Source organism: Morus notabilis, unplaced genomic scaffold, assembly GCF_000414095.1.
Source record: "Morus notabilis unplaced genomic scaffold, ASM41409v2 Scaffold689, whole genome shotgun sequence".
Classification (NCBI taxonomy): domain Eukaryota; kingdom Viridiplantae; phylum Streptophyta; class Magnoliopsida; order Rosales; family Moraceae; genus Morus; species Morus notabilis.
Window position 1 is genome coordinate 542,206 of NW_010358342.1, and position 19,920 is coordinate 562,125.

The 19,920-nt window shown below is 35.0% G+C and overlaps 2 protein-coding genes across 3 annotated transcripts in view; both read left to right on the plus strand.

The window, feature by feature from the left end:
- The first annotated feature begins 3,497 nt into the window (after positions 1–3,497).
- Positions 3,498–13,101, plus strand: LOC21400491 (pyruvate dehydrogenase E1 component subunit beta-1, mitochondrial). Its single transcript, XM_010092388.2, has 16 exons — positions 3,498–3,589; positions 4,072–4,157; positions 4,272–4,334; positions 4,603–4,683; positions 4,772–4,798; positions 4,908–4,970; positions 5,172–5,258; positions 5,455–5,580; positions 5,689–5,822; positions 5,910–5,982; positions 6,105–6,170; positions 11,799–11,837; positions 11,925–12,049; positions 12,138–12,252; positions 12,389–12,497; positions 12,711–13,101. Exons 2-15 carry the CDS (start codon positions 4,107–4,109, stop codon positions 12,455–12,457), a joined length of 1,119 nt encoding a protein of 372 aa, XP_010090690.2. The 5' UTR covers positions 3,498–3,589; positions 4,072–4,106; the 3' UTR covers positions 12,458–12,497; positions 12,711–13,101.
- Positions 13,102–15,835: 2,734 nt separating this feature from the next.
- LOC21400493 (uncharacterized protein At2g33490) overlaps positions 15,836–19,920 on the plus strand; it is a 6,005-nt gene continuing 1,920 nt past the window's right edge. Inside the window, exons 1-10 of one of the 2 annotated variants that reach the window (XM_024161840.1) lie at positions 15,836–16,142; positions 16,724–16,796; positions 17,049–17,123; positions 17,766–17,827; positions 17,914–17,982; positions 18,151–18,179; positions 18,275–18,482; positions 18,575–18,826; positions 19,387–19,440; positions 19,821–19,913. In XM_024161840.1, coding sequence (XP_024017608.1) covers positions 16,026–16,142; positions 16,724–16,796; positions 17,049–17,123; positions 17,766–17,827; positions 17,914–17,982; positions 18,151–18,179; positions 18,275–18,482; positions 18,575–18,826; positions 19,387–19,440; positions 19,821–19,913 — 1,032 coding nt within the window. In that variant the 5' untranslated portion in view covers positions 15,836–16,025. The remainder of the gene's footprint in view (positions 16,143–16,723; positions 16,797–17,048; positions 17,124–17,765; positions 17,828–17,913; positions 17,983–18,150; positions 18,180–18,274; positions 18,483–18,574; positions 18,827–19,386; positions 19,441–19,820; positions 19,914–19,920) is intronic. The other variant, XM_024161841.1, reaches the window with a different exon arrangement.

Genomic DNA, 19,920 nt, shown 5'->3' on the forward strand with positions numbered 1-19,920 from the left:
ACAAGCACACCATCCTCCCCGAGCGATGGGCTGGAATTGATAGCTTGTACAAGTTTTAAGGCATCAACTTCAACAATATTAACTCACAATCCTATATCGCATGCCACGCTGTCTATCACCATCGTTGCAACGACTACGTACAGCTGAGCAGTTCTGCTCACTTCACCGATTCGAGTTTAGAATTTGAGTTTTGTTACAGTAAAAAGTTCTCAGAAATAGTCACATCTAACCTTTTTTGCTACAGTAAAAAGCTCTCATATAAAATCACATATCAACTCGAATCAGCGAAGTGAACGGGCCCACCTCTACATTTAAGAGAAGCAAGACTCGGTATAATCTCATTTACAGCTCTTCAAATGAAGTTTTTTATCTTTTTTTTTTATAATAACTTTTTCGTTTTAATTCTGATTGAGATGATTTTTTTTAATGCGTTGACAACGAAAAGACGAATAAATCCTACCCATATACCATATTAAATTTTTTCATCAGCATTGAGTTTTTATTAAAATACTATCTAAATACAAATTCAAGTTTTGACCCACTCAAACACAAACTCAAAGATTCTTATCTCAAATCATAACTTAAATGTACACAACTAAATACAAACTCAAGTTACAAGTTTAACTCAAATTATAATTCAAATTTAACTCAAGAATTATATTTAAGTTAAACTCCAAAACAAGCCTGAAGTTTTTTACTTTGTTCGAAATATGTAGATTTCAAAGGTTGACCCACCATTCCTTATTACCTCTAATCGCCGATCCACTATCCACCTCCTTTCCGGACAGTATATATACCCTTCGCATCATAATGCCGCATCATCTCATCGTCACACATAATGGCTTATCAAAATATTCCTATTTACTTCATGGTCAATAGGATAAAAAAAATAGTATGAATGTGTTTAGAATTCGTTTCAAAATAATTTTATTTTTTATATAAAAATAAAAATAAAAATATTTTTAATCTCATACATAAATTATTTTTAAAATGTGTTTAGTAATTTTATCAAGAGATTATTTTTATCATAAAAAACTCATTAATGTTTCTCTCTATGCTCGAGAAAGAGAGAGAGAGCACGATTAAAAGTCATTTTTTTTATTTATCTCTCATTTTACACTAAATTAAAAAATCATTTTCATTTCTATTTTTTATCTTTATTGCGCCAAACGCCGTTTTAAAAATATTTTTATTTTTTCTTTCTAAAAAAATGTGAAAAAATGAGATCAATTCTAAACACGGCATATGAATAAGTGTGGAGTTCTAGCTTCTGTTAACTGTCAAATCATCTACACACCAATTACACACAGTTATGTTTTAATTAAATACCGTCTATTTCGCTGATTCGAGTTGAGATGTGACTTTATATAAGAGTTTTTTACTGTAGTAAAAAAGAGTTAGATGTAACTGTTTCTGAGAGCTCTTACTAACAAACTCAAATTTTAAATTCAAATCGGTGAAATAAACGAGACCTAAGTCTCTTTGAAATTTCACATATTTTTTTACTTTAAAAAAATGCACATATTTTTATAGTTTTATTTTAATTAAGTTACAAGTTGATGTTTTAAAACTAAGTATGACAATTTTTTTCGTCAACTCATTTAGCCGCAAATATCAGTATTAAACAGAGTGAGAAAAATCAACTCCATACGGTTTTGGGTTATAAACAAGTTAAAATTTTAACACGTCGCATGTCGTGGGGCGGAGATGGGCCTTAAAGGTCTCTAACCAGCCTTGACAGTAGTACTAATTTATGACCGTTGGATTTGATTAAAATTACGTCAAAATCACATCTGATTGAAAAATAATGCAGAACATACAATTTTTGATACATGTCTAATAATTGAAAGTAAAAATTGTTCATTTTTTTGGGTCCTATCGTTCTTAAAATAAAAAAAAAACTTAAAACAAACACGTTTTTTTTTTTTTATTTAATTTACAAAATCTATTAATACTTTCAAAATTGTAGTAATGTTTTTAACCCACAAAAAGGGAGTTTCTCTGATAAGACTATAAAAATTAAATTGTTAATAGTTATCTATTTTCAGCCGTCAGATTTGCACCACAAACTGTCTATTTTGCATACCTTTTCAATTCGATATAATTTTATTCTGATAACAATCATGAGTTGACACTATCAGTACGACTGACCTACTAGAGACACTCCTCATAAAAATGGTGCTACTTTAATTGCAAGGATTTCTCCCATAATCATGGGAATATGGAACTATCTTTAAATAAAAGGTACTAAAACGATGATCATATCATTGATTTGCCATTATAATCTTATTTTGTCAACTTCACTGTTTTTAGGGTTAATTTATCAAACCGTAAAGAAATATCATGGAAAACGTAATGAGATTAAAAAAAAAATTAAAGTAATATGACTAAAGATCATTTATTCATTTTTAAGTATTTATTTGACTATTCAATGGTGTAATGGGAAACAATCTCATTCATTTTCTTAGGTTTACTAACATTATGAATAGCAATGTTATGAATGTAATCAATAAAATGCCATTTTACATAATTTGATAATTATTGACTATATAGTAATTTATTAAAGATAGATAAGTAAATTTAATATTTATTTATTTTGACAAGTAATTAATACTAAAGGGAGTGCAAAGATGGACATTTATTTTTCTCATTTTCTTATATTATGTGAGACTTACTAAATCTTCATTACTAATTTTATAAATAAATATATTATTAAATAAAAAAGAGAATTATTCCTATTTTTTTTTCTTTTTCTTTTAATGTAAAGTAAACATACCCTTAAATTACAATCCGATAAGAATTTCTCCCATATTTATGGGAATAGAGGAATATGGATCCTCTTCAATAAAAGATCAAATATTAAAAACATAATGACGAGTATGTCCTTGGTTGGCGCTTGCTAGTTGCTATCTCATTTTGTCCACTTCACAACTTGTGAATAACAGAAAAGTATAAGGTCAAACACGTAATAATAATACTGCAAGGAAAAAACCGCCACGTAGAACAAGTCAAAAACAAACATCCTTCCTTCCGCCAAACAAAATACGAAGAATAAAAATTTAAACCCCAAAATATTAGGAAGATCATTTTCATAAACACTGTCTTATTCATTTTATAACTTAAATTATATTATTATAGTATTTTTTTTACCCAGAGAATTTAAATCATAATTTTAATTATGTAAAATATTATATATCGTTTTAATATTTTAATAAGAAAAGTGCTTTATTATCTGATAAGTCAACATATTAATAAGTTAAATTTTGTGTTCATTAAATTTACATAAAATAACATAAAAATTAAAAAATATAAAAATTTAATAATTAAAAAAATCCAAGAATATAATATGTGTGTAAAAAAAATCCTATAATGCATAATCGAATTCGAAGTAGACAAACAATCTTTTGCCACAGTACTCTTTTTCATTTATTTTTTAATTATTTTTTTAAAATGGTCAAAAAATAGAAAACAGAATAAAATAAAACGAACAAATAAAAAGCGAGGTAAGTGAAAGTGTGGAACTGGTGCCTATCTCCTCCGTTTTGTTTTTTCACATCAGATCGCCGATCCGATTCGAAACCCTAACCAGGTTCATGTTTTGCTATTCTCTCCTTCTTCGTAATCCATTTCTGATTATTTCTCATTTCTAATTTGTATTTTATTACGCTCGACAAATAATAAATATTCGTTGCTTAAATTCCAGATTTCATTTATGTTCATATGTTTCGCTTATTTCCTATTTCCTTCTTATTTGTTTTCGATTTTTCACATCTGCTCTTGATATTATTTTCTTTTTTTTTTTCCGCTTCGTTTGCGCTTTATCGGTGTGCGTTCTTCGCAGGTGAAATGGGATTTGCTTTCGGATTTATGATATTATTATTTTGTAAATTAATTGACAGCTTAGTATTAATCAACAGTAATAATCTCGCAAAAAACGAATCTTGAATTGAAAAACATTTATCTGTGCTTCATTAATATTTTTTTTTTGTTTTTGTCCTGATGCTTTTCTCTGCAATACGTTACCAGTTACATATTTATTTTTTATTTAATATATATTTTAAAAAATTTCAGTGATCGGATTAGCTTTGTGAAGAATACAAAGAAAGATGTGGGGGATATTGAGGCAAAAAGTCGGCGCTGGAAGCTCCTCTGCTCTGGTATTATTTCTTTGATTTTCGCTTTTAACAAAACTATAATTCCTTTTGTAATTTTTGTTGGTATTTATTTGATATTTATTCTTATAAAAAAAATGTTTGTTTTTCTCCTTACAGTCCTTGCAGAGGATTCGCCCTGTGGCGTCCGCTTTGAGGCATTATTCTTCTGCTGCAAAAGAGGTAATCTTGGCTTACTAATATATCTTCAGCGTATTCATATAAATTATGGGCATTGCCTATGTAAATGGGGTTTTTCTTTTTTTGGTTAATGGTTATAAATCTGTATTATACTGTCTTATTCGTACTATTTAGCATTGCAATTTTCCTTGTGTATGAGTATTTCTACTATCTTCTTCTAGACCAAAAAAATAGTGGGTATTGTTTTTCTTGGTGTTTCAAAGAACAAATACTGGAACATAAGTTTTGTTGAAATTGTAATTATGGGCAGATGACAGTCAGAGAGGCTCTAAACTCTGCACTTGATGAGGAAATGTCTGCTGATCCTAAAGTCTTCTTGATGGGTGAAGAGGTGGGGTATCGTCAATTTGTTTTCCTAAGCTCGGTAGATCTTCGCCCATTCTGTTCTTATGTTCTCTTTTGTATTTTTGTGCGTGCAGGTTGGTGAATATCAAGGTGCATACAAGGTTAGATTTTCTTTCTAATGAGATGGATTTGTGAATTTTTATTGTCATCAAAGACACCCTTGGGAACTTAAAACGTTTGTCTGATAATGCAATTTCAATTTTTGTGTAGATCTCTAAAGGTCTTCTGGACAAATATGGCCCTGAAAGGGTTCTTGATACTCCGATCACAGAGGTAACTTTTTTTCCTTGACATACCATTATTACTTATGTTATTTTCAATTTGCTTTGTTACTTTAGTTGTTATTCAAGTGTATGTATATAAGGTTATTTCTCTTTGTCATTGAATTTATTCATATAAGGCTGTTTCTCTTTATTTGCTTTAATAGCAGCATCTGGGTGAACGGTGACCTAATTTTTGGTCTGTGCTATGCAGGCTGGGTTTACTGGGATAGGAGTTGGAGCTGCTTACTATGGTTTGAAGCCTGTTGTAGAGTTTATGACGTTCAATTTCTCAATGCAGGTGCAATTAGTTTTTCTTGAAGATACATTCTTTAGATGCATTATAGTTTCTAATCTGTCATTAAATGGGAGATATATGATGCTGAATGATGGTTTTTAAGCTTTCAGAAGAAAAGGTTCTGGACTTTTATAGGATTCTGTATTTATAGTTGTTAATATTACCGTTGTCAGAAATCTGAGTCTGGGTTTTTCTGCAGGCAATTGACCACATCATTAATTCTGCTGCAAAATCAAACTATATGTCTGCTGGCCAGATATCCGTGCCCATCGTTTTCAGAGGACCAAATGGGGCTGCTGCTGGTGTTGGTGCTCAGCACTCTCATGTATGTCAAGTCAAATCAGGCCATTCTCTTCGTATATGGCCAACAACAATGCATCTTTCGACTTTTGCATATTATATTGCAATTTCCAATAATCTATTTCCTATGTAGTGTTATGCATCATGGTATGCCTCATGTCCTGGATTGAAAGTGCTTGCTCCTTATTCATCTGAAGATACTCGCGGATTGCTGAAAGCTGCCATAAGAGACCCTGATCCTGTTGTTTTCCTTGAGAATGAGTTGTTGTAAGTGATTAATTTAAGGTGACTGTAATTTTAGCTTGTGCTTTCTCATGCCAAACATTATTGGTTATTTTAATTTTTGTGCTTCAGGTACGGTGAATCATTTCCTGTTTCAGCTGAAGCTCTTGATTCTAGTTTTTGCCTTCCAATAGGGAAAGCTAAGGTGATTAATTAGGCTAATGAAATAATGTGCAGAATGATTGTTGCTTCATTTAACTCCTGTACAACCACTGTTCCATGAATATGACATCTGGTGTTTGTTTTAAAAATATTTTATTGCCACAGATTGAGAGAGAAGGAAAAGACGTGACTATTACTGCTTTTTCAAAAATGGTGGGCTATGCTCTCAAGGTTTGTCTGTCGCACCTCCTTCAACTGTCTTTGATGTTGTATAAGTTAATGAGGATTTTGGTGAAGAGAATTCTTATTAACCAAAGGAAATACAGCCCTAATATTTATACTTGAGTGGCCGGCATCCCAGTCCACTTATTCTAGGAAAGTAAACGGAGAATCCCATAAAATCAGGAATCTCAACAAACTAGGAAAGTAACTAAATTATGAATCAATCAAATCAATAACTGATCCTATTTATTAGGAAACTAAATCAGAAATCCTAATATACAAACTAACACTATCCTAATTTATATAATCTAATCGGCTCCTTTCTACACTCCCCCTCAAGCTGGGTTGTATATGTTATACAATCCTAGCTTGGAGTTGAATTCATCGAAACTTCTTCTTGGAAGGGCTTTGGTGAGAACGTCAGTCAGCTGCAATTGTGTAGGGATGTAGCTGAGTTGAACTATTCCATTGTTAATCTTCTCTGAGATGAAGTGCCTATCAATTTCCACATGCTTGGTCCTGTCGTGGTGTACTGGATTTTTAGCAATGCTGATGGCGGCTTGGCTGTCACTAAGCATTTTAATCTGGTCCTTACAATCAATTCTCAACTCCCTTAGTAATCGTTGAAGCCACATTCCTTCGCAGATGCCCAAAGCAAGAGCACGATATTCTGACTCTGCACTGCTTCTTGACACCACTGATTGCTTTTTGCTTCTCCATGTAACAAGATTGCCCCAAACAAAAGAGCAGTAACCACTTGTGGATCTCCTTTCAGTTAGTTCTCCAGCCCAGCTAGCATCTGTGTAAACCTCTATCTTACGGCTTTCACACCTTTTGAAGAGTAAACCGTGGCCTGGTGTCATCTTTAGGTATCTAAGAATTCGATTCACAGCCTCTAAGTGTTCCTCATTCGGATTGTTCATGTGTTGGCTAACTACGCTCACTGAGAATGCAATGTCTGGTCTCATGTGTGAGAGATAAATCAACTTTCCCACTAGCCTTTGATACTGTCCTTTATCCACTGGAACACTTTCCTCATCTTTCCTTAACTTCAGGTTGGGGTCCATAGGCATCTCTGCAGGTTTACACCCAAGCATGTCAGTCTCCGTTAGCAAATCTAAGATGTACTTTCGTTGGGATATAACAATCCCTGCCTTAGACCGAGCAACCCCCATGCCTAGAAAATATCTTAGAGTACCAAGGTCTTTAATTTCAAATTCAGTAGCAAGTAGGCTTTTGAGTTTGATAATTTCCTCTGAGTCGTCTCCTGTTAAAATGATGTCATCAACGTAAACGATGAGAATAGCAATCCTGCCTCTTGGTGAGAATTTCATAAATAGAGTGTGATCGGCCTGGCATTGACTGTACCCATTTGTGACCACTGTTTTGGAAAACCTATCAAACCAGGCACGAGGTGACTGCTTTAGGCCATATAATGACTTTTTCAGCTTGCACACTTGACGGCTGTTTGAAGGGTTTTCTAGGCCTGGTGGTATTTCCATGTAAACATCCTCTGCAAGATCCCCGTTTAGAAAAGCATTCTTGACATCTAGCTGGTGCAAAGGCCAGTCTTTATTTACTGCTAGTGACAACAATACCCGAACTGTGTTCAACTTGGCAACAGGTGCGAACGTTTCCTGATAATCAATTCCATATGATTGAGTGAATCCCTTTGCGACCAGCTTGGCTTTGAACCTCTCAATACTTCCATCTGCTTTATACTTAACAGTAAATATCCACTTGCAACCCATAGGTTTCTTCCCTTGAGGTAACTCTGCAAGAGTCCAGGTTTCATTGCTTTTTAGGGCTCTGATTTCTTCCTCGACAGCCTGCTTCCATGCTGGATCTTTCAAAGCTTCCTGAATGGAATTAGGAATCTGTGCACTATGAAGAGCTGAAATAAATGCTTTATATGCTGGCTGTAATTTTCCATATGCCACATATCTCCCAATAGGGTGGTTTGTACATACTCGGACACCCTTTCTTTCAACAATAGGCAAGTCTGAATCATCAATAAAAGGAACATGAGGCTCACGGGTTGAAGAATCCATACCTTTGTGAGATTCTGAAGCAGGAGGGTCCGGTTCAGGTTCTTGACAGTCTCTGACTTGAGTGATGTTCTCTAAGTGCTCAGTAGGTCGTCTCCTAGAATAGACACGGAGTTCCTGACAATTTGTACCAAGTTGAGGTTGGGTGGACTCGGTTAGATCATTCTGAGTGGTGTGATTCAGGACGTTGGATGGCTCATGGAACTGAGACTCGGATAGTGGACCTGATGTGGATCTGAGACTCGGATTTGAGGACTCGGAAGGGGAGCTGAGACTTGGATTTGGGGACTCAGAAGAGGGTAAGGAGGCTGGATTGACACTTTGGGGTGAAATGTACACGGATTGAGTGTCTTGAAGGATGTCCCAAAGCTGAAATTCCCTCGAATTCTCCCCCTGAATAGCAGGTTTGGGAAAATAAGATTGGTGTTCAAAGAACGTGACATCCATTGAATTGTATGTCTTTCTAGTGACAGGTGAGTAGCACTTGTACCCCTTTTGATGAGAGGAATATCCTAGGAAAATGCATTTTAATGATTTGGGATCAAGTTTGGTTCGATGTTGTTGGTGTATGTGAACAAATGAGGAACAACCAAAGATTCTAAGTGGGAGATCGGAAGAAAAGGAGATCGGAAGAAAAGGATTTGGCATGAGGAAAGGCTTGTAGTAGTAGGACTTGGCGGGGTCTCTGAAATTGTAGCACTCGACTTGGCATCCTATTGATAAGATATGTGGCAGTAAGAATGGCTTCCCCCCAAAAGTGTTTAGGTACATGGTTGGTGAACATGAGTGATCTAGCTACCTCAAGTAAGTGTCTGTTTTTCCTCTCGGCTACCCCATTTTGTTGAGGGGTGTCAACACAAGAACTCACATGGATAATTCCTTGTTCCAAGAGATAGGAACCCAAAACTGATGTAAAGTATTCCCTGCCATTATCGGTCTTAAGAACCTGAATTTTGCTTTTGAATTGGGTGTGAATCATAGAATAAAAGGACTTGAAGATTTCCCCTGTTTCAGATTTTTTCTTTCATTAAAATGTCCAGGCGGTTCTAGTATGATCATCTATGAAGGATATGAACCAACGAGCCCCATTAATATTTTTCACTCGTGAGGGTCCCCAAATGTCACTATGAATTATGGAGAATGGATTTGAAGGCTTATATTGAATACTAGGATAGACATGCCGAGTGTGCTTTGCAAGTTGACATATTTCACAATGGAAAAGTTTGGAATTTTTATTGATGAATAAATGAGGGAACAATTTTTCAAGGTACACAAAATTTGGATGACCAAGGCGAAAGTGCCATAACATAACTTGATTGTCATTTGACACAGAAACAGAATTGGAAATAGACTCAGAAAAACAACTTGAATGAACTTGTCCATGTGGAGGAGGATTCCCTTTGAGCAAGTAGAGACCACCACACATTTCAGCACTGCCAATCACCTTCCCCGAATCCGCTGCCTGAAATTCACAAAGATTTGGATAGAATTTAGTCACACAGTTCAAATCACGGGTGAGTTTACTAATAGAAATCAGATTGCAATCTAATTTTGGAACATAAAGGACAGATGAGAGAAGGAGATCCTTTGTCAATTTTATGGATCCGATTCCTGCCACGTTTGAATGTGATCCATCGGCTATTCGTACTGTGCTAGGACTAGAATAGGCACTGAACTTGTGGAAGACGTTAATATCTCCAGTCATGTGATCCGAAGCCCCAGAATCAATTATCCATGGTCTTAATTTCCTGGTTTTCGCAATATGAGCAAAGGAAACTGTACCTTGATGTGCTACCATGCTGGTATGCGGTTCAACAATGGGTGATGTGGACTGAGAAGGACCTGATACCTGTCCGAGTAGCTTCTGCAGTACCTCAATCTGCTCCCTGGTGAACGGACTGGTTTCAGGAGTGGTGCTGGGGTTGTCTGAAGTGGTGACAGCATTTGCGCGGCTGTCCCGGTCCTGGCGAGCACGGTTAGGCTTCCAATCAGCGGGCTTCCCATGTATTTTCCAGCAATTTTCTCTGGTGTGGCCAGGCTTCTTGTAATGGTCGCACCATGGTCTTCCTCTTCTATGCCTGTTATCCTGAGATGAGTTGTGTGTGTATAAGGCCGAACCTTCAGCAACCGGGGTGCTCATATTTTCTGTCATCATTAGTTTCTTCCTGCTTTCTTCTCTTCTGACTTCAGCAAATGCCTCTCGGATGGAAGGCAGTGGCCTGCTTCCCATGATTCTCCCCCTTACTTCGTCCAGATCCTTGTTGAGACCAAGGAGAAATTTGAATGTTCTCTTTTGATCAACAATCTTTTTGTATAAAGCTGCATCATCAGGACATTTCTAGGGATATATTTCAAACATATCAAGGTGCTGCCAGTACCGGGTTATTGTGTTGAAATACTGAGTGATTGTCATCTCCCCTTGTCGCATATCATGAAGTCGAGTTTCAATTTCAAAAAGTTCTAAGGTATTTTCAGAATTGGAGTAGGTTTCACGTGCCGCATCCCAAATTTCCTTGGCTGTTTTGTAGAGAAGGAAATTCTCTCCAACTTCGGTGGTCATGGAGTTTATTAGCCATGACATAACCATGTGATTTTCTGTTTTCTACGTCCGATACTTGGGATCTGTTGCCGCTGGAATAGGGACCTCACCGGTGAGATACTCATCTTTTCCTCTGCCAGATACATATATGAGGACGGATTGTGACCACTGAAGGAAATTGTGGCCACTGAGTTTGTGACTGGGAACAGGAAGAGGTGAGTTTTCGATGATATTGGCTGAGGGATTATCAGCGTTGATGGCTGGAGAATTTTGCTCGGGTCTTGACTGGACTTCTGAGGAACTGGTTTGGGTATTCATGCCGTATTTGGTCATGATGAGAGATTGATGATAGGGTGGATTAGGGTTTTGAATTCGGCTCTGATACCATGAGGATATTGGTGAAGAGAATTCTTATTAACCAAAGGAAATACAGCCCTAATATTTATACTTGAGTGGCCGGCATCCCAGTCCACTTATTCTAGGAAAGTAAACGGAGAATCCCATAAAATCAGGAATCTCAACAAACTAGGAAAGTAACTAAATTATGAATCAATCAAATCAATAACTGATCCTATTTATTAGGAAACTGAATCAGAAATCCTAATATGCAAAATAACACTATCCTAATTTATATAATCTAATCGGCTCCTTTCTACAGTTAATAAACTTTCATGAACCAGAAGGCCCAGATTTGAGTTGGTGCCATCTCCTTTGAATTTTGCATGGAAACTGAATGTCTGTCTAATATTTCTTTTTCTTCCAAAGGAGTTAATTAGGTAAATGTCCATTCGATATACTACTTTCTTGAAAGTGGCATGAAGGAAAGTTTTGTTATGGCATTTAAAATTAATGAGATTTCTAATTTACTTTGGCAATTGGGCTCCATTGCATTGGCCCTTTCATGGAGTGTGGATGCAAGCTGTGATAGGATTTTTGTTGAAAATTATGTGTGAAAATTATGTGTCGTTCTTTTCATTGTTTGACTTTGACAGCTTTAGTAAGTTTTCTTTTTCTGCTTCACTTGGAGTAATTCTATGGTTTGATGTTCAGGCTGCCGAGATACTTGAAAAGGAAGGAATCAGCACTGAGGTAAATTATTGTTCAAAGAACATGAAACTCTTCACATTGTCCACGTAATAGGTTTAGATCCAGCAATGACTGTTGATATCTATGTAGGTAATTAACTTGCGGTCAATTCGGCCACTAGATAGATCCACAATCAACGCTTCAGTCAGGAAAACCAACAGACTGGTAACAGTTGAAGAAGGATTTCCTCAGCATGGTGTCGGTGCTGAAATCTGGTTTGCAACTATCCTCTATATTGCATTGTTTAATTTGCATTTTGCGCACACTATTTATGCTTACGCCATTTACTTCTCTTTTAAACAGCGCATCTGTTGTTGAGGATAGCTTTGGCTATCTTGATGCACCAGTTGAAAGAATTACGGGTGCTGATATTCCCATGCCTTATGCAGCTAACTTGGAGAGGATGGCTGTCCCTCAGGTCTGTTTACTACGATACTTCCATTGGATGTGTTAGGTGGTGCCATTTGTATCAGTCTTCTTGGGATCAGTTGATTAATAAATTTGTTTTCATTTTGGTAATTGTCTTTGCTTTTCATGTGTAATTGATTGCACAGGTTGAAGATATAGTTCGCGCAGCAAAGAGAGCATGCTACAGAGCTGTGCCTGTGGCTGCGACTGCTTAGTTTTCGTCAACTTCATCCACAAATCATCTCCCTGCCCCCGGTAAGGACCGGTCAATATTTCATGAAATAGGTAGTTATTACCACGTATATTTATTCACTAGTCGGTTTTCTAAAATGATCAAAATCTAATTCATTAGACAGAGAGCAAGGTAAGAAAAATAGGTGGAGGATTTGGGTTCACGGTTCATATGGCAGTAGGTTTGCTTAGTTGAACGAGTTTCTAATGGACATTGATAATTGTTAATCGTTTCAGGTGATGGACTGTATATTATTTCTCTTCACATCATGTTACGGTGAGGAAACATGGTTGTCAAATAACTTGGAGAACTTTGACAGTTGCGAGAAAAAAATTTTGTGGCTCTCTTTTGTTCGTTTATATTTTGGCAGTCAACATGAGACTGTTCTACTCAGGCAGCGATTTTCAAAAAAAAAAAAAAAAAAAAAAAAACCTTTGATTCTCCAACACAAAGGCTTTCGGGAAGGTCTTCAAATGCTGTTTTTGGTGATTGGCTTCCGATGAATTTTTTGTTCTTAATGGTGACTCAATTGAGACATCCACATTCCTGATTTATGTACCGTGCATCTCCAATCTAAGGTTTGTTATAACTAATTCATAATAAGAGGAATAAATGATTGACAACAAATACACAGGCATTTCAATTTTTGACAATATAGCAATCTGAGAAGTTCATTCCAATTATGACCACCCATAAAAAAGTTGATCAAATTAGCTATCAATTTTTTATTTTATTTTTTTATTTTCACGAACTGTATATTTGTGTCGTCAATTTCCGAATTGTGTGGGCGTGTGTTGTTGTTGTTGTTATTATCATCATCATCATCATCATATGCCTCTTAAATTTTAAAGTCATTTACGGTTTACCTTCTGAATTTTAAGAACTCTTATTTTACCCATTAAATTTTAAATTATTCTCGCTTGATCTCTTATGTTATAACAGATAAAAAAAGAGACTAATACAGTCACGTGATTTTTTTATTTGAATTTTTGTTAAAACAAATAAGTAGAAACTATATGACCACATTTAATTCTTTCTTTTTCTGTTTGATTTCATCAAAATTTTTTACAAAAGGGTTTAAATGGGATAAATTTAAATTTTAGGGGGTAAAGTGAGTTTTTAAAGTTTAGAGGACAATGTGAGAATGACTTTGAAATTTTGGGATATTAGTGAGATTAATCTTTATTATTATTTTAATTATAAGATTTATGAATCATGATGTTGTTGTTTTGAAGGCCACGCGCAGAGGGTTTGGTTAACATTTTATTTTGAAAAAGAGACAAATATTTTTAGAATGTGTGAGTCTAAATATTTATTTTAGTTAAATAATTTATTAATAAAAAATGTATTAATGAAGATATAAATTAACTCAGTAACTTCAACAATTTTCTTTCTTATTATGATAAAAGAGCCAAAATTGGATTATGATGCTGTTTGTTTTGAAGGCCACGGGCACAAGCGACGTTTGCTGTGTTTTTGGTAATGGGAGCTGCGTAGCCCACTTCTTAGCAACCTTATGCTATTTCTAATTTTGTTGAATTCACGTGGGTAATCCGTAATTTTAATAGTTGATGGCGTGAGTTCGTTTGGTTGGAAGATTCGTTCCCTGATTCGAATCATGGTTCATAGTTCGCTACAGTATTTTTTCTCACAAAAAACACATAAATAAAAAATAGTTCTAATCCATGAACCAAACGGGCTCTAAATTATCTTACAACCACGTTAAACAGCCAAGCCTTTGTCCAAAGCGGATTAATGAATAAATGACTTGAGAGCCGGTTCTTTTTTCATACATTATATAACGTCTCTATTGGTGTTGACTCTATTATTGTATTTACTATTCCGGAGAAAGATTTTTATAGCAATGTAATTTACAAATCAACCCCCATTATTAATGCATTAGGTTATTTTTATCGTTATATTTGCATCAATTTTTATTTAAATTTACATATTTACATATCTTTTACTGGTACAATTTAATACGCAATAAACAAGGATTAGGGCTAGGAGCCAAGCATTTTTTATTTGTAAAACCTAGCAGTTGGAGAAATTGTAAATAATTTAGATGGAGGTTTCATAGGAACATGCATCTGAACTTACAAAAGACGCATCACGGCAACTGCTTGACAAAACACAAAAGCATTTACTCGAAAGGGAGGAGAGAAGACTTGGTTCAAAAGAAACACGCTTTCTTGACCAAAAAAATTGTCTAATATACCTCTTTTTCCCACACTTTATTTTCTTGTGGTCTTTCTTGGATTGCCATTTTCATTTTTTTTTAATTATATTCCTAATTGTCGTGGGTCATAGGGGGCTTTGACGCCCTCTATCTGGGAAACATTCTTTAAAAAAAAAAAAAAAAAAAAAACCAAAATCAAAACACAACAATATTTGATAGTTGGAAAAATGCCAAAGAAGTAATAAATTTGAACTTTACATCTTTAACCACCATTTGTACTTGAAGTCGGGTTGGGCGTGGATTGTTCGTTAGATTATACTTTTAACGGCCATTTGATTATTGGTAACCTAGTTATTGACACTTGATTATGTAGACGATTACATCAAATGTTAGATTCTTGTATATTTCTCTCTAGTTTTTATATCAATAGAACACTTTGAATTGCCAATTAATGCATACCAAATATAAAATTTCACAAGAGGTTGACCTATTATTGCCTTGTGTTGTAGACGACTATTTGAATGTAGCTTTCCATCATCTCTACTACACAATTTTTTAATTATCATATATATTTTTCTTTAATTTGATAAAGTTGTCGGTCGTTGACCATAGGGGAGAAAATTACTTCAACTTTACTTTTTTTGTAGAAAATTACTTTAATTTAATTTTTCTTGGTAAGAACTATAATTTAATTTTCAGCAAAAAAATATAATTTAATTGATAATATGTAGTTTTATAGTTATTATCATTATTGTAATTTATTATGTAGTTATGCAGCGGCTACGGCTACCGCAGAGGGAGCTTTGTCCTGTGGAAGAGTCAACGGGGATGTGGTCAATTGTACTAATTTTTCGCATAAGTATTGTATTATTTAAAAAGAGGAAAAAGAAAAAAACAAAAAGAGGATTTTTTTTTTGGTTGGAAAACAAAAAGAGAAAATGATTAAAGGAAAAGTTTAGTATAAAAAGTGAACGATACGTTTGCATCATTTCCCGCAAAAAAATTACCATTATTATGCAAGCATTATATATTACCCTAAATATTATTATTATTCTCTGAAAAGTACTAATACTAGTATTAATATATTATTATGACGTGACCAAAGAATGAAGTTGAAGAAGAAGAAGAAATAGTTTTTAAAGTGTTTCATATGTGCTCTTTTGCTTTCGGCTTTCCATTTTCAGATATTCTTCTTCTTCTTCTTTCTCATCGTTAAGGTTTCTGATTTCAAAAATCGAATTGGCAAACGAGATTTTTTTTCCCCGTAAGGAAAAGGCGAATTCGTTGAATATAGAGGCTTCGATTCCTCTGAATTGATTTTTTTTTTTTTTTTGGTTTGGTATTGGTATTGGATCGTTGAAAAGGAAGCAAAATGAAGACGTCGCTGAGAAAGTTGCGAGGATTCACACTTCACAAACAAGGAGGGGCTAAGGACCGGAAAGATCTCCGGCCTCTGGCTCAATTGGACGAGCTCGCTCAGGCATATCGGGTGTGCTTTTGTTCTTCTTCTTGTTTGTTTCGCCTTCTGTTTGTTTGGTTGCCGAGAAACTATCGGATTAGAAGGGAAAGGAATGAGAGAAAAAAAGAAAGAATTCGGAACTTTAGATTTTAAAGCCTTCATTTTGCGTTTATAGGAAGATATTGGAAATGAATGAAAAAAAAAGAAGTTTTTTTTTGTTTTTTGTTTTTTGTTTTTTAATTTTATAGCGCTCATTTGCTTTTATTTTGACAATTTTAAGTTTTTCTTTTTCGTTCAATCTTAGTACAGAGCTCGAATGTTTCTTGCAGCAACAGGACGTCCAGAATTAGAAACCTAGGGCTTTGACAATATAAGAAACTTCTGTTTTAGTTTATCTCTTAATTGATTTTTTATTTTTCATTTTTTTTTGGGGTTAAGAACTATAGTATCATAAAGATTGAAACTTTGACGTTGACGGACCGTGTGAGCTAAAATTGTGTTTGCATTGCCAAAAACTGTGTGTTTCTGTTGAAGTTGGGTGAATGGTATTGTGTTTTTTGGACATGATTTGCCAAGAAATTTATTTAATTTATGTGGTCTTGTTCTTGAAGGACATGCAAGATATGAGAGATTGCTACGATGGCTTACTTGCCTCGGCTGCGGCCACTGCGAATAGCGCTTACGGTATGTTAGTGTCCTTTTCTTTGTTCTTCTTTTCTTCCTCTTCATTTTCTGGAATGTCTGTTGTAATTTGGTATTGAAGTGAAGTGATGTGGTTGTCCTGATGAAAGCCTTCTTAAGTAGTAGCATTATGATTCAATGTTTCATTTTCTATGAAATCAATGTAGTTTTAGATAATTTGTCTACTCCATTTAACAACATCTTTTGACTTTCCTATATTCATCATTATTCTCACATCTTACCCTTTATTTTCAGAGTTCTCAGAATCATTGAGGGAAATGGGTGCTTGTCTTCTTGAGAAAACTGCACTGAACGATGACGAGGAAAGTGGTAAAGTCATCGACGCAAAATTATGTTTTACTTCTAAGTTCTAACTTTCTTCTTTAGTAACTGCTTTCCTGAAAAGTTTCCGTCATAAGATTGAACGGTAACAGGTCCGTTAACTGAAGATCAAATATTCTCACTTATTATTTAAGAGAATGTCTAAGCTTTTTGTATCTGCGCATACAAATTTTACAGCACTATGCAAAATTCAGATATTGTTCTAGGTGTTTGTACCCATAGTTCTATATGGGAACTGTAATCATATCTCATATCTGAAATGCAGTTGATTTTCAAGGAACTAATTTTGTCTTTATATCTCAAATGCAGTTGATTTTTTAAGGATTTAATTCCTTTTAAGGGTTTGCTTCTTTATATTATTACATTAGTTTTGTATAAAGAGCAATTTATTTGGTCTTTTGTCAGCATCATACAAAATTACTGTTTGTCCCCATCTAATTCTTTTTAAAATGCTTACTTGTTGCTCCTCTCGCTCTTTTACACACAGTCCCAGACAAGAGTACACACTTAACAAACATAAATGCCAGGAAAATGCATGAATTCCACCAATTTGGTTCGGAAGAATTTTTCTTTGATTGGCCTCCAATGTTGGGAAAAATCATAGTTTTCTTTTCTTCTATTCTAATACAGGAAAGGTTCTGCTAATGCTAGGGAAAGCGCAATATGAAATCCAAAAAATTGTTGATAGCTATGTGAGGGCCTACTTTTGTGTCATTTTCGAGATTCTTACTTGAGTTTCTCCTTGTAGTATGTTTATTCATTTCTTTGCGTGTTGCAGCGTTCTCATATATTCCAGACCATCACAGTCCCTTCAGAATCTCTTCTTAATGAACTACGGACAGTTGAGGTATGTCTCATTGATTTGAATACATATGCAAGTTTGTAACGTCCATTATCCCCTTTTTGTTGCTTTCCTCGTGTGAACAAGTGTTGTCCTTGTGTGAACAAGTGTTGTATTATTGTCTGCAAGTTGCCATTGGAGTACTTTATAATACTTTCTGTATTATTGATGCAGGAGATGAAGCGGCAATGTGATGAAAAGAGGTTAATCATGTGTTTTTCATTCAAACACATTCATGCACAGACGCACACAAAGACACTTTTGTTTTAATGTATGTCTATTATTGAATTGTCTACAGAGATGTATACGAGTATATTAAATCTAGACAGAGAGAAAAGGGGAGGTCAAGAAGCGGAAAAGGAGAGAGCTTTACTGTGCAGCAATTACAAATGGCTCGTGATGAATATGATGAGGAGGCAACATTATTCGTTTTCCGCTTGAAATCTTTGAAACAAGGACAATCTAGAAGTCTTCTTACGCAGGCAGCTCGTCACCATGCTGCTCAGGTATTCTTTTTCTCAATCATATATTTCCTCAACATTTATTTATTCTTTGACTTGGCTAATGAGGGTTTTGCACTGTTTTCTGTTCAAACCAGTTGTGCTTCTTCAAGAAGGCACTCAGGTCTCTTGAGGCAGTAGAGCCACATGTGAAACTGGTGTCTGAACAGCAGCATATTGACTACCATTTTGATGGTCTCGAAGAAGATGATCCATATGATGATGATGACGATGATGATAATGATTATGATGATGATAGCTATGATTCAAATGACGATGGTGAACTGAGCTTCGACTATGGACAAAATGAGCAGCAACAAGATGTTTCTACGTCACAAAACTCAATGGAGGTTGCCAAATTAGATTGTTCCACTTTTAGTTTAGAAATACTGACAGCTTAGTTCCCTGTTCGAGATGCTTTTACCAGTCAACAAAAAATAATCTAGGAACCGATTTTACAGACTGGCATTCTGGAATAAATTTGTCCTGATATACATATCTTACACACAAACACAAACACAAACACATGCACTCACGTACGCTTACATACATGTCTTATGCATTGTCATGCACGCCCGTACACTCACATCAAATAGTGGCATGAAGTCTTTTATGAGTCTGAGAATCTTTATTTCATACATTTTGCTGCAAGAGGCACCTGTGTGTCGTATAATTTTGCAAAACATGGAGCATAATTTTGCTATATATGTGAAGCAACAAAAACAAAAACTTGTTGACGTATGAAAAGGGAGAAATAATCGGATATACTGCTGAGTGTATGATATAGATCAGAATTAGACGGACGAGGGAGAGAATATTTTTGACATAGGATGGCCTTTATGTTAGTATTTTTTTTTAACGTCAAAAAAGTTATTCTGAATTTTAGCTAACCATATATTTTTTAATACAGTTGGATCAAGTGGACCTTACTTTTCCAAAGGTTGTAAAGGTGGAAGATCCCAAGGTAAAAGGATCACTCTGCTACAACTACAAGTTCATTATAAAATGTTTGAAGGCCTCTCTGTGTTGTGCACAAGTGGATCATAGAGGTCTATAAGTCAATCGAATTTACGATTTGGATTTATCTAATATGGATTACTTAAAAATAGAACTTGGTATACTGATTGCTCATTTACTATAAGTCAATTGAATTTGATGATTTGATTTATCTAATATGGAGTACTTAGACATACATTTCCTAAAACATAGAACTTGGGATATCTTGCCAAGTCTGCTTCTAGAGCCTGTACAGCTAATAAAATTTCTACGTGAAAATTTTGAAATTTTATCTTTGAGACTAGAAAATTGTAGCGTTTTAACTCAAAAGTTATTGTCATCTTGCAGAATAATTTTGTTAGACTCCACAGAAGTTATTTTTCTTTTAGGGGTAGGCCAGGCAGCCAATCCGCTCCGCTCTTTGCTGAGAATAAAGTAGATCCTGCTG

What these genes read in the sequence shown, in the direction of transcription:
- LOC21400491 (XM_010092388.2), top strand. Translation starts at nt 4,107, where the DNA reads ATGTGGGGGATATTGAGGCAAAAAGTCGGCGCTGGAAGCTCCTCTGCT. An exon ending in TGGTGGGCTATGCTCTCAAG is followed by an intron (nt 6,171 to 11,798) that starts GTTTGTCTGTCG and finishes TTTGATGTTCAG; the next exon opens with GCTGCCGAGATACTTGAAAA. An exon ending in AGGAAGGAATCAGCACTGAG is followed by an intron (nt 11,838 to 11,924) that starts GTAAATTATTGT and finishes ATATCTATGTAG; the next exon opens with GTAATTAACTTGCGGTCAAT.